At 44.2% G+C, this 15,462-nt stretch overlaps 1 protein-coding gene and 1 non-coding gene across 2 annotated transcripts; one reads left to right on the top strand and one right to left on the bottom strand.

Moving 5' to 3' along the window:
* Window positions 1-3,156: 3,156 nt before the first annotated feature.
* setd1bb (SET domain containing 1B, histone lysine methyltransferase b) lies at window positions 3,157-15,012 on the top strand. The gene is made up of 20 exons (XM_076989080.1): window positions 3,157-3,830; window positions 3,942-4,066; window positions 4,229-4,327; window positions 4,464-4,728; window positions 5,362-5,483; window positions 5,970-7,044; window positions 7,183-7,391; window positions 7,515-8,249; window positions 8,485-8,658; window positions 8,948-9,038; window positions 9,249-9,454; window positions 9,850-9,943; window positions 10,085-10,459; window positions 10,931-11,110; window positions 11,285-12,505; window positions 12,657-12,820; window positions 13,237-13,362; window positions 13,532-13,651; window positions 14,026-14,163; window positions 14,418-15,012. Exons 1-20 carry the CDS (start codon window positions 3,791-3,793, stop codon window positions 14,589-14,591), a joined length of 5,733 nt encoding a protein of 1,910 aa, XP_076845195.1. The 5' UTR covers window positions 3,157-3,790; the 3' UTR covers window positions 14,592-15,012.
* Window positions 15,013-15,147: 135 nt separating this feature from the next.
* trnaa-agc (transfer RNA alanine (anticodon AGC)) lies at window positions 15,148-15,220 on the bottom strand. Its single transcript has one exon. It is a non-coding gene; the product is annotated as a tRNA-Ala (tRNA).
* Between the last annotated feature and the right edge of the window lie 242 nt (window positions 15,221-15,462).

The following is a 15,462-nucleotide window of genomic DNA, read 5'->3' as shown; positions in this document are numbered from 1 at the left end:
ATATTTCACCAACAACTTCTTTAGAATTTGGGTTCAGTACGGGTGTAGAGAAGATACGGGCGCAGATTCTCTGCGCTAAATAGTCACAAGCATATTTTTACAATGACAGTGATTGGCACGTTTGATGACAGATTTAAAGCCACCTGTGTTGAAAATCGTGGGCATGTCTCTAAATACATGTACTCTCGTGAGATTTACATAGAATAGCTAAGGACATTGACGATGTAATGGGTCTTGTCTCAAACTCCAATAAAGTCGTACTGTCATGTTCTGGCGTTTCACTGGCCAATTCTTTGCCAAGCGAAATAAATAGTTTTTTTTTCAGGGAACAGTCAGTGAGTGCACGACTGTATTTTATATATGGCAATATTTGCCTATGTAGCTGGTGCTTGTAGTAGCTATGGTTGGGTGATTTTTTATCTGCGTCTATTGTTTAATGGGTAGCTAGCAACAAGTATTTGCAAAGTTACCAACAATGTCAGCTAAAAATTGAAAAATGTTTGTATGCGTTTCCTAATGTTTCTTAGACAAGCAGTAATCAAATTTTGGTTAGTCTAATACAATTTTTGCAGCACCCAGTTTTTAAAAATCCCCTCAAATTGAATTCTCATGTTTCACTATGCTTTTGAGGACTTGGTTACACCAAGAAGAAAATGCAATGCTTTGTTTCAGTGTCTTAGTGTATTAGACTGCAAAAAACTACCATTAACTTGTGTTATGACTTCATCATTCCATCTGCAACTAGGATTTAAGTTTAGTCTGACAGCAATTCACTCCACAAGTCCCTGCTCTCCATGGTGCTGAAACCTCAACCTTCACAGTCTGGCTGTAGTCACCTTACACGTGTATGCAGGACACGGTGGGTGCCAAGGCTCATTGCCTCAGGTGTTCTTTGGGTCTTTGCGTTCTGCCTTTACACAGACATAACTGGAAAACTACACATTTCTACATCACATCACAGATGTAATTAACAGCATTTCCATGATGGCCATTTGGTTGGCTCATTGTTGAGGTCCTGCTTACAAATAGATTGAATCTCCCAGATGTACTGTAGCACTACAGCAAAGTATCACTAAACGTGGCAATTACTGAATGTACAGTGTGTAGAATCATATTATTCTTGTTATATTAACACATTGGCTAAAAGATTGAATAAGATCAAAGACATACATAACCAGAGCTTTAGTCATAATCAACATCTTATCCAAATTCAATAAAATAATTTTACAATTATAGTATTTGATATTTAAAGTTGTAATGGTCGGCAGACTTTTGATTGGTTAGTGTATGGGGTAGAGGACGTGGTTATGTTATGAAAATAATTTCTTCTTTATAGCTCTGAACTCTGGAATTATGCTGTGCTGTAGGTAGCATGTCCAGGATGGGTGTTCCTTTGTTTTTGAATGTGGTTTTCCTTCTGAAGGTGCTTTGTCGTGCATTCAGGAATTCACGCAGGGACCTGTGATGTATGTATGCATTTTTCTGGTGCTTGACAATAGAACGAATCACTTCACCATCACCCCTCCGGATATCTTTTTTCTTGTGCTATGACATTAGCAAATTTTTACATTTCAAATGCAGTCAAATCAAAGTTCAGCCACAAGAACATACCCTTATGGTTTATCAAGCTACAACATGGTTTATGATACATCAAACTTATGACAAATACAGAAACGTATTACCTATTGATTAAGTACATAATGCAGACCTGTGCTCCCTTATTCACCGTGCTCCGGTTCCATTCACTGAGTTTACATCACATTTGGTCTAGTGACAGTGCAGACCAAAATTTTCATTTTGCATTAAATTTGATCTTATATTACATGTAAACTTTCAAAATATTAGAAGGTCTCGAAAGAAAAGATTTAATCAATAATATAATTGTCACGTTGAGCCCTGCGCTCAGTGGAGACGCCCACTCCCTCACGCACACGCCCTCTGTCACTCCCACTTCATCACACACATGCCCAGTCCCTCCCACTCCCTCATGCACACACCATGAGCCACGCCCACTCCCTCACCCACACAGCCTCAGTCACGCCCACTCCCTCATGCACACGTCATGAGCCACGCCCACTCCCTCACCCACACAGCCTCAGTCACGCCCACTCCCTCATGCACACACCATCAGCCACTCCCACTCCTTCACGCACACATGCTCAGCCACGCCCACTCCCTCACACACACACACACACACACACACACACAGCCTCAGCCACACCCCCTCCCTCACACACACGCCCTCTCTCCCGCCTTCCCAGTCGCCCTCCTACTGAAACTCCCTACACACCTCTGTGACATTTCACAAGTGTCACATTTCACAGGCATCTCAATTTACAGTTTATTTTCCATGAGAATTACTAGAAAGAAAACAAGCATCTGACTCAGGTCAAAGGTTACTCAGATGTTACACGGGTTACTTCTGCTAGTGGGCCACCCAATGGAGGATGGGTTGGTCCTCCCGAGGTTTCTTCCTATTCCCCACCCTATAGGGAGTTTTTCCTTGCCACTGTCGCCTCTGGCTTGCTCATTAGGGATCTGGACCCATAGGATTGTAAAGCTGCTTTGTGACATGTGTTGTAAAAAGCGCTATATAAATAAATTTGACTTTGACTTTGTTCAAATAATGTATCAATGAGGACATCGGGTACAGGACAATAAGAAACTAGACCTCACTGCTCAGGATGCTGGCACATTGTTATGAATCAAATATTTTGTCCAATATGTGTGTGTGTGTATGTATGTATATATATATATATCCAAGATATATATATATATATATATATATTTCCAAGATTTCCACTGAAATCTTTTTCAACAGTAACAATAACAGCAATAATAATCAGTATGAAAGTATCAATTAGATTCCTTCTATGTTCATTTGACGCAATCAACTTTATGTCCAGGTACACTAGATCTCAGGTAATTATTGTTTAAAAGGCAAAACCAAAAGGCAAACAGGAGAGGGCGCTGCAACACTGCGATAACGGTGCTTTACGAACTATGTGAAATATTAGTTTGTTAAAACAGTAAAAGAAAAATTCCCTATACAAGTATGTGCCATGTGCATTTAAAAACAAAGCCTAATCAGAGTGATCTTTGCGGTTTTGCAGCTAAACAGGACAACATCATTATTACAAACATTCCGTTTTTAAAATGCCCTGTAAGTGCAGGGTCGGTAGCCATCTGTTGCTGGTCACAGTTGGTATTAGCCATCCTCCAACATCGCGTAGACTCTTGGGCCACACGGACACTACTCACTGTATATATTGGTTGCCAGACCCCGCTCAAACCAGCAGCGATAACCGCATGTAGAAACAGCAGTGCTGGGACTGATAAACTCCTATAGCGCTGGCACGGGCTCGACTTAAGTAACAAATGAAAGGACGCTTTACAGACATAAATCAGATTAAACAGTCAAATCACGCGCTCACCTATGATGGCCACAATATTGAACCTAATAAAGATGTTTTGTTAATACCCACCTTCCCGCGTTAATATTATACTATAATATTATGCTTTGTAGAGTATAGAAATGGTGTATTTGTCACCACGTCGTAAGAGATGGGTAAGCACCTAACGTTTCCACGGGTGGGGCGGGCAGGTTACTCCACCTGTTGTGATGCAACCGCAACGTTGCCCCCCCTGGGGAAGAGCGGAGACACACAATGTAGACGAGTCCCTTGCTCAAAAGAGGCAAAGCCAAACCTTTATCCGTCTGCTTGTAGTGAGAGGAGTTTGATTTTAACGTGAAGCGACAACTTATAACACTATACAATGACTGCGAATCATGAGCGAAAGTGGCGAAAAGGAGGAACAAGAAGATAACGGTGAGTGTCTGTTGTTTTGTCTGTAGGCCAGGACCCGTGCGGCTGAGATGTAGCTGTCGTTGAGCTCTGGGTTGTCGTTCATCTTTCTCTTTGATTTATTTTCAAAAACAGAAAGTCTCGATTCTGAAGAGGACCGCACACCGAACTGGAGCAGTTACAAATTGATTGTCGATCCGGCTTTGAACGTCGGAGCTGAAAAACTCTACCGCTATGATGGACAGTATTTCAGCGCTCCAGTGAGTGGGGCTCCGTTAGGCTGTTTATTTAGATGATGCGATTAGACTGCAAAGGCGAATAAGACTCTACCAATGATACGTCAGAATAACTTAATGAATAAAATATATAACAATAACATATATCATAAAATATAACATACAATATCATTTCCTGTTCTTCAGAATCCTGGATTATCCCCTGTGGATGATCCACGAGATCCAAGAACCACTCGTTTTTGGACGCGATTCAAAGACTCGGATCTCCCAGTTCCCAAGTTCAAGGTAGCACCTGATATAAATATCATTTATCTGATATAAATGTCTTATGAATTGTCTCATCTGTATCATCTTTGCCTTATGTTGGTGATTCCTTTGTAATTTCTGACAATGTTCAACTAATCAGTGGGTCTCTTTACAGACTGATGAGCATTATGTTGGATTACCAAAGGAGGTGACATTTTCCAGGCTGAACGACAACATTAAGGATGTTTTTTTAGCGGACATGTGTAGGAAGTTTGGAGAAATACAAGAGGTGGAGGTTTTGTATAATCCCAAGAATAAGAAACATTTAGGAATAGCCAAAGTGATCTTTGAAACAGTCAAAGGAGCAAATGCAGCGGTGAGGAGTCTTCAGGACACCACGGTTATGGGAAACACCATTCGTGTTGAGCTGGACCCAAACGGTGAGCACTCTGCTTCACCTGGCACACACACTCCAGGCTTAAAAGAGTGCAGGTCTGTGGGATTTGGGCCTATTCTCCCTTAACAACCTGATTGGTCTGTGGGATTTGGGTCTGTTCTCCCTTAACTGTTAGATTTAATTTGCGCTCTGAACATATATTGAACATTCAAACTGCATTTTAAGGTCCTGCTACAATTGGCAATCCTAATATCAGAGATAACTTCCTCACACCTCATAACGAAAATATGTGAAGGTAACATACAGTACATGTTAATTATAGCTATACAATAAATGTTATTATAGTAAAACAGTAAATGTTATTATAGTAAAACAGTAAATGTTATTATAGTCATAGAGTAAGTGTTATTATAGTTAAACTGTAAATGTTATTATAGCCATAGAGTAAATGTTATTATAGTCAAACAGTAAATGTTATTATAGCCATAGAGTAAATGTTATTATAGTCAAACAGGAAATGTTATTATAGTCATAGAGTAAATGTTATTATAGCCATAGAGTAAATGTTATTATAGCCATAGAGTAAATGTTAGTCATACAGTAAATGTTATTATAGCCATAGAGTAAATGGTATTATAGTCCTGTGAGTGTCTTGCTGGTTTCTCTTTGTTTACAGGTGAAAGGAGGATGCGATACTTCCAGCTGCTCGTGAGTGGGTTGTTCACCTCATTCACTCTCCCTGCAGCTGCTCCATCGTGGGGCCCACAGTCACCACCCGACAGAAATGACACCAACAGTGTGAGTTTGTTACGCATTAATTCCTCTTTTAGCTTTCAGTGTTAACATGTCAGCGCAAGGGTTGAGGTAAGGGTTGGGGTTAAGGTTAGGATTGAGTTAGGGTCATGGTTGAGTTAGGGTTAGGGTTAAGGTTAGGGTTGAGGTAAGGTTTAAGTTTGGGTTTAAGTTTAGTGTTGAGGTAAGGTTTAAGGTTAAGGTTGTGGTTTCAGACTGTCTTGCACCTGAAACATGACCTTTGGTAACCTTTTTAATGTAATGACTTAGGTCAGTAATGTAATGACTTAGGTGTGCTTATAATGCATTTATATCATTCGTGTCTAGAAATGATTGGTTAATAGATGTTTGAAATTTAATGTTTATTGATTTACTGATGATTTTATTTAATATGGTGAAAAACAGAACTCAAGCTTACAAGAGTTTCACTTAACGGATCAATTTTTTGTTGTCTGTTAGCTAATTGGCATAACATTTGTCTATTTTCTGCAGGATTATGACTCAGTGAAGTATCTGACACATGGGTTGTTGTCTTCACTTTCCTCATCAATGCTGTCTGGCTCCACCCCATTTGATTGCTCCACCCCTCTCTCCATGGACACCGCCTACTCCAGCATGCATCAGGATACGCCCAGTAGCTTCTGGCCGACCCCGCAGTATCAGGACACACCTCACACCTCTCCACTTTCTCACAGTAACCCAGGCACCCCACCCCAGTGTGAGGAACCTTCTAATCTCTCCCACCGGACAGACACACAGCCGCCTGGAGACCAGAGCTCAAAAGCCTTCATCCCACATTTAGCTCCTCTTCTCTCTTCCGAATCCCAGTCCGGCCGCCAGAACTCAGTGCAGCTGACCTCACATAAACCAAACATGAGACAGGCTGCCTTTAGCACTCAAAGTTATAAGTCTTCTAAAGGGACAATGGCATTAGCGTGCCAGTCTAACCAAACGAACAGGAACCCTTGCGGTGGGCACAGAGGTCGAACATGGGGGGTTAAATACCAGAACGCCTACAACCGCCGACCTGAGCACCGCTACGTGCACAGACCTGTGTTCAACAGATCACACCATCGCTCCAGACCTGCAACCAGCCTGGTGCCTGTTTATCCATCTCAGGGAACCGGACCTGTTCAAGTCCAGCCCCATGTGTCTCCCACCCAGTGCAGCAGTAGCATGAACAAACCCACTGGTTGTTGGGGGCGGAATGCTTTGCCTGCATGCAATGAACCAGCTATTAAACCCTCGATAGGAGATGATCAAAAGGAGCCGTCTATACCAACACCCAATGGTATCGGACATGCAGATAGACATGAGGTGGAATCCTGTGTGCAGCCATTGGAGAAAATGTTAGAAAATGCCCTCCAAACATCTTTGAACAGAGCATCTCCATGCAACTCCCCTCCTCCTGTACCTGAGAAGAAACAGGGGCACACAACAGAGATGCTAACCCAAGATCATAGCACCGTCCCTGGGCCAGAGCCAGAACGAAGCTCTTCCATTGGGTCACCTGCTCCAGACCCAGTACTAAGCAGCCTCGACTCCCGCATTCAGATGCTTTTGGATGGTCAGGGTTCCGATCCAATCCGGCACGACGAGAGCTCAAACTCAAACACGCACTCTGAGGGTTACGCTGTACTGACGAATCTCCATCACACCTCTGCACCTCCTTTACCTCAAACCCTGCACCCCTCACCAACACCAGGTTTCTCCGTAGCAGCTGGTCATTGTGGTTCTGCACCAAAACTAGAGGGTTCTTCTGAGTCGGGTTTTGAAGATGTGAGTCCCGATCCACTCCCAGACTCTCCAGAAGAAGAGGAGGAATCTCTGTCAAGTTACAAGCACCTCTCTACGATTCCTGTAATCTCAACCCAGGGGTTAAAAACACAGGCACCTTCCAACCAAACAGCTGTGGTAAAAGCTGTCAATTTTTTTTCAAAGAGAGCATTTTAAATCATATTATTATTTGTGATTTTTGTGATATTTGTGATATTATTATTGAGTGGCCATGAGTAAAAATGCTTGTTTCTCTCATAGATGAAGCTCTTTCTAAGAGGAGGTGGGACTTTGAAGCGGTGCACTGGTCTTGGGGCAGGCAGTGGAGATTCTTCACCCACTCCTCCAGTATTCCGGATTCCTCCACCCCCAGTTCTCCTACCTCCACCTGGATACCCTGTCCCGCCTCCCCGGATCTTACCTCAAAATGGACCCGGCTTGCGTGGATTTACTCCTCTACCTCCCCCAGCGCCAGTCCGACTCACCCCACCTCCCCCGAACCTGCCCGTACCCCCTTCTACTTTCTACCCTCCACCAAGTCGCTCCACAGAGAACGTCGGCAGGCCGCGTCAGTGGAAGAGCCCACCAGCTCCTCTTCCCATACCTACCAGAATAACACAAGGGAAAGCCCAGCCAGTGTTTCCCCCTCCTTTCCCAATCCCCCCACCTCCTCCACCCTTTCCAGGGGCTCCACAAGATGGCTTCAGGCTCCGCTCCTTGCCACCCCCCAACCCCTCTTCTGTCTTGACTGCTGTCCCAGGGTACAGAGCCCCATGGCCTCCTCCCCTGCTCCCTGTGTTTGATCCCACAGTGCCCCCTCCAGGGTACACTCCTGCTCACCAACCCCTCCACAAGGCCACGCTGGAGGGGGTTCTGGCTGCTGTAGCTGAGGAGCTCAGGGCCATTGTTAAAAAAGACATCCTTCGCAGGATGGTTGAGGGCGTGGCCTTTTCCGCATTCGACCAATGGTGGGATGAGAAAGTACATTCAGCCAAGGTAATGTAATTATTGTATATAAAACATTTCACTTGGATTTAAGAAATAGAAGTAGTAGAAATATGAATAGAAATATTGTTTTTTGTTTTGTTCTGCTTTGTCATTTAAACGTGACTGAATTAAATGTTAAGTATTTATAACTAAGGGTGAAAGGTGTTTGTGAAGCTGTGTTTCTAGACAGTATGAGTACTTGGTTCTCCAGAAGGTGAAGGTGTGTGTTCCGTCACACCTGTAGGTGTCTGTGCTGCCTGTGGAGAGTAAAGAGACTCAGAAGCCCAGAGTTCTGGAGCCATGGCAGACCACGGAGAGCCTGGCACCAGAGGACATGGCCCTGGGTCCAGGGTTGGTGCTGGGCGTAACCCTGCAGGGTCTGGGTCTGCGCTCCGCCCTGCGACTGCCCTCATTCAAGGTGCTTCTCCCAACCCGTTTCAGTCCACTCCGCTCAGCCCAACATGATATCCTGCAGTTGCAACTCAAACACAATTGTCTGACTTTGAAAATTTGCTTCAGTAGGAGTTTTAAAGAATTTTTCAGTGAATTTCAGTTCTCATTCATCATCATGATAATAGTGCTACTCTGTAATGGGTAAATGGTTGCCCAATCTACCTCTAGAGGTTTTGTGCTCTCTGGATATTTGTGGGTGAAACTTTAAAACAGTGGTTAGGCAAAAACAAAAAGTTATTTCTGTATATGTTCAGGTGAAAAGAAAGGATACCTCTGGAGAGGACTCTACAGATGCCAAAAGGCCCCGCCCCTGCTCACCTGGTCAGGTGTTCTCTGAGGATGCTGGTTAGTTCAGACACAGAATGTCATTCCCAAAAGACGGAAATATTTAAAGTGTAATGGGTAATTTTAGAAACGCTACATGGTTTCTGCATGTTTTTATAAAGTGATGCTAACTGTAGCTTTGTCACTTTTTTGTCTTTATTTCATCTGTCCTGTTTCATCTGTGACCTGTAGCTGTACACACCAGTGTTTGAGTGTTTGTGTTGTGTTCAGAAGCACTGCAGGCAGCGCACATGGTGGACACAGCAGCGGAAAGATCTGAGACGCACAGCGAGACTCCCGTGGTGAAACGGCGGCACGCCAGGCCCCTCGAGCTGGACAGCGAAGACGAAGAAGAAGAGAATGTTTTTTTTAATGTACAAGAACCAGGTTCTAGAAAGGAGGAAACCTACAGAACAGAGTTGCCTGCCACAGATCAGGTATAGCATGTAGCTAAATGCAAACAACAGAACCAACACTGCACTCAAACTGTTGTGATCGAGATAAAAATGAGAGGTAGAAAGGCAGAAAGAGATCTGTGTAGTTCACAGAGAGTTTCCAGAGAAACAGGATGTTTTGGACTCATTGTCCACTCATGTATTTCCTTCACTTGTGTGGGCAGGGCTATATGCTTCCATCTATGTGAGATAACAGTGAAGGAATAGAGTTATCTGGTGGGTGGGATTAGCCATATTCTCACATGCTGGTGGTTGGGATTAGCCATAATCTCATATGATAGTGGGCGATTTTTGACTTTGTTAGTGGTTACAAACCAATACTGGAGCTCTTCCTCATTATTCCCCAATCTTCCTCATGCTCTATATTTGGATGTTAGGAGGAGGATGATGATGATGATGATAAAGAAAAAGATGAAACTGATGAAGACAGGCATTCAGGTGTGCAGGAAGATGAAGATCACTCAGATGAAGGTATTGTTTAAAGTTTCATAACAACGATGTAATTTGCTACAATATACATCCTAAAGTGGTGTTATATATATACAAATTAAAGTCCTGATTTTAGGAGATGTTTTAGGAGATGAATAAATGAATGGTTTTGCTCTTCCTCAGAGGTCATTAGCATAGCGTCATCAAGTGTGCACACAGACTCCTTATCCTCCCCGCACCTGGATCGCAACTCCACCCCCTCATCAAGGTGTGATCTCAGATTGTCTGAAGAGAGTCAGTACTCCTTGGAATCTGAGTCCGAGGAGGACTGTGAGGGTATGGGTGTAGACCCATCCTCTGACGGGCCTGCACAGGAGAGGCTGGTGGACGAGATTTGGATCTCATCAGATGAGGATGATGAAGATGATGTGAAAGATGAGGGCGCACCACGCACTCCAGCTTGTTCTTCTGTGATCTCCCTGGACGACGAGCTAGAGCCGCCCATAACCCCATCAGCTCCACTGGCCAGCCACGAAGATTTGGATCAGGTGTTACTAGGTAACAGACTTCTGGTCAAATTGAACCCTTTCAATAAAGACCATTTCTTTCTTGAGGAGAGCAAAATGTAACATTCAGGTTTACACTTGCTTTTGACATTTCCTTCAACGCGATTGTTAAGAAAACACTCCTACGTACATTTTGTGATTATCCAAAGTGTTGGACACAAATCCTTATTTGCAGTGTTTATCCACTAGAGGTCTCTCTGCATACTGGTATGTTGTACCTTCTGTCAATTAGGTTCTGAACTTCCATAATGTAACCCTGCTGGTTAAGATAGTATTCATAAATGTGATATAAATACCACACTTACCGTTTAAAATCAAACTTGGTAACAATTTAGTATGTAGATCAGACAGCTGTTATTTTGAATCTTTTATTAACTTTGCATATGCGTGTACAGCATTTATACCGTGAAGTGTCCGAACTGATCTCAGGTCAGAGTTTAGTCATGCCGTTCTGTTCTGTCAGATGCTAGTCCAGAAGAGGAGCTGAGAGTCAGAGTGTTTCTGCATGGCTACGACCGCCAGGATCCAGTCACACAGCGCTTATCTAACAAACTGCAGCTGTCTGATCCCGCTCTGCTCCCTTCGGACCGGTATTCAGAACTCCCTTTCCCTTGCTCTCCATCCTCAAAAGCCTTCTCCTCTGGTATGATTCACATTCTTACGTGCACTTTGGATCTAGATGAAAGATGTTTGTATGTATGTAATGCTCCTAACCTTTCATTGCATAAATAAGGATATAAGATATAAGATTTAAGGCTGAACTTGCTGTTCCTAACTTGCTAAATGCAAATGTGCACACATATATTTATGCTTGTAGATGAGGGGATGGAGACACAGTCTGAAAGTGAACTGATGTATCGGGAGCGACCCTTGGACAGCCCTGAGGTGTATGGGAATCTCAGACCTCCCACGCCTACTGGCTCTCTGGCTGAGAGTGACCCCGACCTTGAGGTTAGGCACAGACTGTCGCCCCCCGTTGCTGAAGAAGCGGAAGTGCCCCACACTCCTGGTGGAGGCCTTGAGATGGAGGTGGAGACTCCAGTTCTCTCGCCTGCTCCTCCCACTCCCCTTCCACCTCCACCTTCCCCCACCGGCCTCCTTCGGTTCCCCTCTCCACCCCTGGACCTGTCCCCACTTCATCTTACCTCCTCATACCCTACCTACGATGAAACCCCCAGAACCCCCGGCAGCCACTCCAAGCACGAGCAGCTCCCGGTCTCCGCGGCGATTCTGTCACGTGACAGAATCGGGATGGCGTGGCACGGCCTGTTCTGTCCTCTCTCCCCTTCTCCATCACCCCGCGTGGCCAGTGGGGTCCCCAGGACTCCAGGAAGGGACATAGTTCCCACCTCCCCCCTGTCTGACCACGGTGAGGTTCCCATTCAACGGAGGGGTTATTGGAGTGACCAGCCCCCACGCTACACACACCGCAGGCGGACACGGAGTGCCAGCTCCTCTTCCTGTTCCCCCACCTCCACGGCCTCCGAGACACTAAGCCCCTCGCCTCCAGATCTTGTTGAGGAGAGAGAGTTTGCACAACAGCGTTCGGGTGCCTCCTCAAATCGAACAGCACATCTGGATGCAGAACGTCTCAAGAAAAGAAAACGGTGGCTTCGGTTCAAAAGGAGAAATGGAAATATGGATTTGGTCAGTCGGTCCCCCTTATATCTGGAGTCCATGGGTGTAGCTCCACATTTCAGCAGGGAAACCAGTCACGCAGGGGCCCAATGTAAGACACCCTTGCGGGGACTAGAGAATAGGACAGAAGACCGGTTTCACCCAAGGAGGCTGGAGGACCACAGACAACTAGAGTGCCTGTATCCATGGAGAAAAGAGAGGACACTGTCCCATGGCTCCCCACACTTGCGCCGATTTTCCCGACGGTCCAAGCGGAGAGAGAGACTGCTTATCCATGCCGTCTGGACAAAAGGGGTGAACACCGAGGAGATCGGTCATCTGCGGACCTCTTACGAGCACATGCTCCAGCAGGACGGCGGCTGCGATTGGCTCACCGGCACACACTGGGTCCATCACCCACATATCCTTAACTAAACGATCTTGCTGTCATTCACTCTTGACTCTTGATATTAATGTGGCTGAAAATGATGATTGTTGAGTTGCGTTTTAACAGCAGGGTCTTAACTGACAACAAGGTCGATGGGTGTGTCTTTTCCTTGACCTCTCTGCACCCACCAGCATTCCGGACGAATCGCAAGTGTGGATGGACGGCGTGCGGCGTCATACGACCGGGTCCGCAAGGACGGAGGGGTTTTACATCATCAGCAAAAGAGATAAACTGCGCTACCTCCGTCACACACAGAACCCCCTTGAAGAAGCGGCCCCCGGCCCACAGGTGCGTGGGAGAAAGACTTTATTCCCACACAGCAAAATGAACTTCTGTAGTGATCAACTATCAGTGCTGGACCCTTACAGAGTTCATGTGTCCAGTTAGAATGAACACTAGATGTTAATTTCAGAATACTATTCTTTGTATTGCAATTTAGGTTTTTGGTCGGTGAATTACCAGTCCTGTAATGACAATACTAATTCAGATGATAAGTTAAACATATTTATTAAACTCTTCAGGTGAAGTATGCATACAGCACACAGAAAACATAATAAGTTAAACATATCTTAACACTGTCCATTTTAAGTTACCTTAACAAAAGAATAAAAGTTACTGTAGAATAGAAATAAACCATTTTAAGGTAGGTGTGATTACGCAGATTTGTAGGTCATGAAAATGCAGAGTGTTCTGTATCCACACAGTGCAAATATGGCCAAGCTCAGCTTTCATCGTCGTCACGCTCTGGATCAGATTTCCGTGCAGAACAGCGCCGCCTACTGTCCTCTTTCAGCTGTGACAGCGACCTGCTCAAATTCAACCAGCTCAAGGTGTGGCGGGCAAACACATAATAAAAGTATTGTAAAGTTGCACATTTGGTGACAAAACCTTTTAAATTGCGCAGAAATACAATAGTGGTCAGTTACAGTTACATATATACAGTAATATATACTGTAATTCGGTTTAGTAAACATAATTTTGCTGTGTTTGTGGTTGCAGTTCCGTAAGAAGAGGCTACGTTTCAGCAGGAGTCTCATTCATGACTGGGGCCTGTTTGCAGAGGAACCTATTATGGCCGATGAGATGGTGATTGAGTATGTGGGACAGAGCATACGCCAGGTGAGACGCAAGCACCACACTGTGTGACCGTAAGGTCACAGGTCAGACTGTGTCACAGTTAAGGCCCCAGTGTCAGACTGTGTAACCAAGCGTCATACTGTGTTACTGTAGGATCATAGGGTTTGATATTCTCCCTGCACCGACAGCCAGTGAACACTCCTTGATTTATTGACAGTATAGAAAGTGTGTTGTGGCATGGACAGTACCAAGCTTAGTGCAGGGGTTCTGAAACAGGCCAGCTCCACCTGGCATAGGTGAAATAAAACAACGTATGTATGAATCTTTCCCCCTCGGAAGAACAAACAACACTGCTGTTTGCTTTTGGCTCGGTCTTGAGTAAACAGAAATGGGTTTGTGATGGGTTTTACTTCCAGGTGATAGCGGACATGCGGGAGAGGAAATACGAGCAGGAAGGCATCGGCAGCAGCTACCTGTTCCGGGTCGACCAGGACACCATCATTGATGCCACCAAGTGTGGCAACCTGGCCCGGTTCATCAACCACAGCTGCAACGTAAGGACCAGGTGGAAGTGTGAACGTGGATTAGTGGGTCACTGAGCTGTTAGCACTGTCAGCTCCCTCATGCTGAATAGCAGCTTGTTTATAATCAATTGATAAGATAAAAAGCACTAAATTATCCTGGACTGGAAATATTTGATTATTACATATTTTGATTATTACATATTTACATACATATTATTACGTACTTTAAGTGTTGTTTTTAATCACAGACCATTGACCTGCTGTGTCTTTTCGCCTTCTTTCAGCCGAACTGCTACGCTAAAATCATCACAGTTGAAGGTAAAAAAAAGATAGTCATATATTCACGCCAGCCAATTGCCATAAATGAGGAGATTACATATGATTACAAATTTCCCATTGAGGATGAGAAGATCCCCTGCCTGTGTGAAGCAGACAACTGCAGAGGAACCCTCAACTAGATACTTTATTACCATTACCATGTTTTTTCCAACATGGACTACGTTTAATCCCAGATTCTTGTAAATGCACATGTATAAAGAACATTGCATATTATACATAAACGTATGTTACATTACAGTACACAAAGAGGTGTAAAGCTATGTACCTGTATCTTATGAATATGTTATAGGACTTCCAAAGGTTCTTCTGGAATTAATGACATAAGAATGACCATACAGGATGTCAGATGCCATTTTGCAGGGGTGGGGGTTTATTTATTTATTTGTTTGTCTGTTTGTTGGTTGGTTAACAAAATATGTGTGTTTGGATTTATTCCCAGAGGTCTTTTTGACATGTTTTGCTGTACAGAACCGTATAGCTTTTTGAAAAAAAAAAAGCTCGGATTACATACACATCGGCAGGTCAAATAAAGTATATTTTCTTGCATGTTGTTGGTGTACTGTATTGTTGTAGCTTCACTAGTTATCATGTAAGCCCGTTTCGTGTGTATCATGAACAAAAAGAAATGTACTTGACACGTATATGTATTAATGCATGTAAGAGGGGGAAAAGCATTGGAGAATGCGGGCATCGATCCCGCTACCTCTCGCATGCTAAGCGAGCGCTCTACCATTTGAGCTAATTCCCCTGCCACGAGCGACCGCCTAATAATGTCGCCCCTACATGATTAACTTCAATTCTTTAAGTATTAAAATATTACCATACGATACATTAAGCGCTTTTCTAGTAGTATCAGTGATTATGAACTGTATGTAATTTTTATTTTATTAGTACTGCCAGATGGTTAAGTTAAACTACTTGTTTTGGTCGGATCGTTATAGCAGTTCAGCGGGCGACGCCAAGGTCATGTCACCTGGTCATGGCGGATTA

Source organism: Brachyhypopomus gauderio, unplaced genomic scaffold (assembly GCF_052324685.1).
Source record: "Brachyhypopomus gauderio isolate BG-103 unplaced genomic scaffold, BGAUD_0.2 sc65, whole genome shotgun sequence".
Taxonomy (NCBI): domain Eukaryota; kingdom Metazoa; phylum Chordata; class Actinopteri; order Gymnotiformes; family Hypopomidae; genus Brachyhypopomus; species Brachyhypopomus gauderio.
Note: the sequence above shows the minus strand (reverse complement) of the source record. Positions and strands in the feature narration are given on the sequence as shown.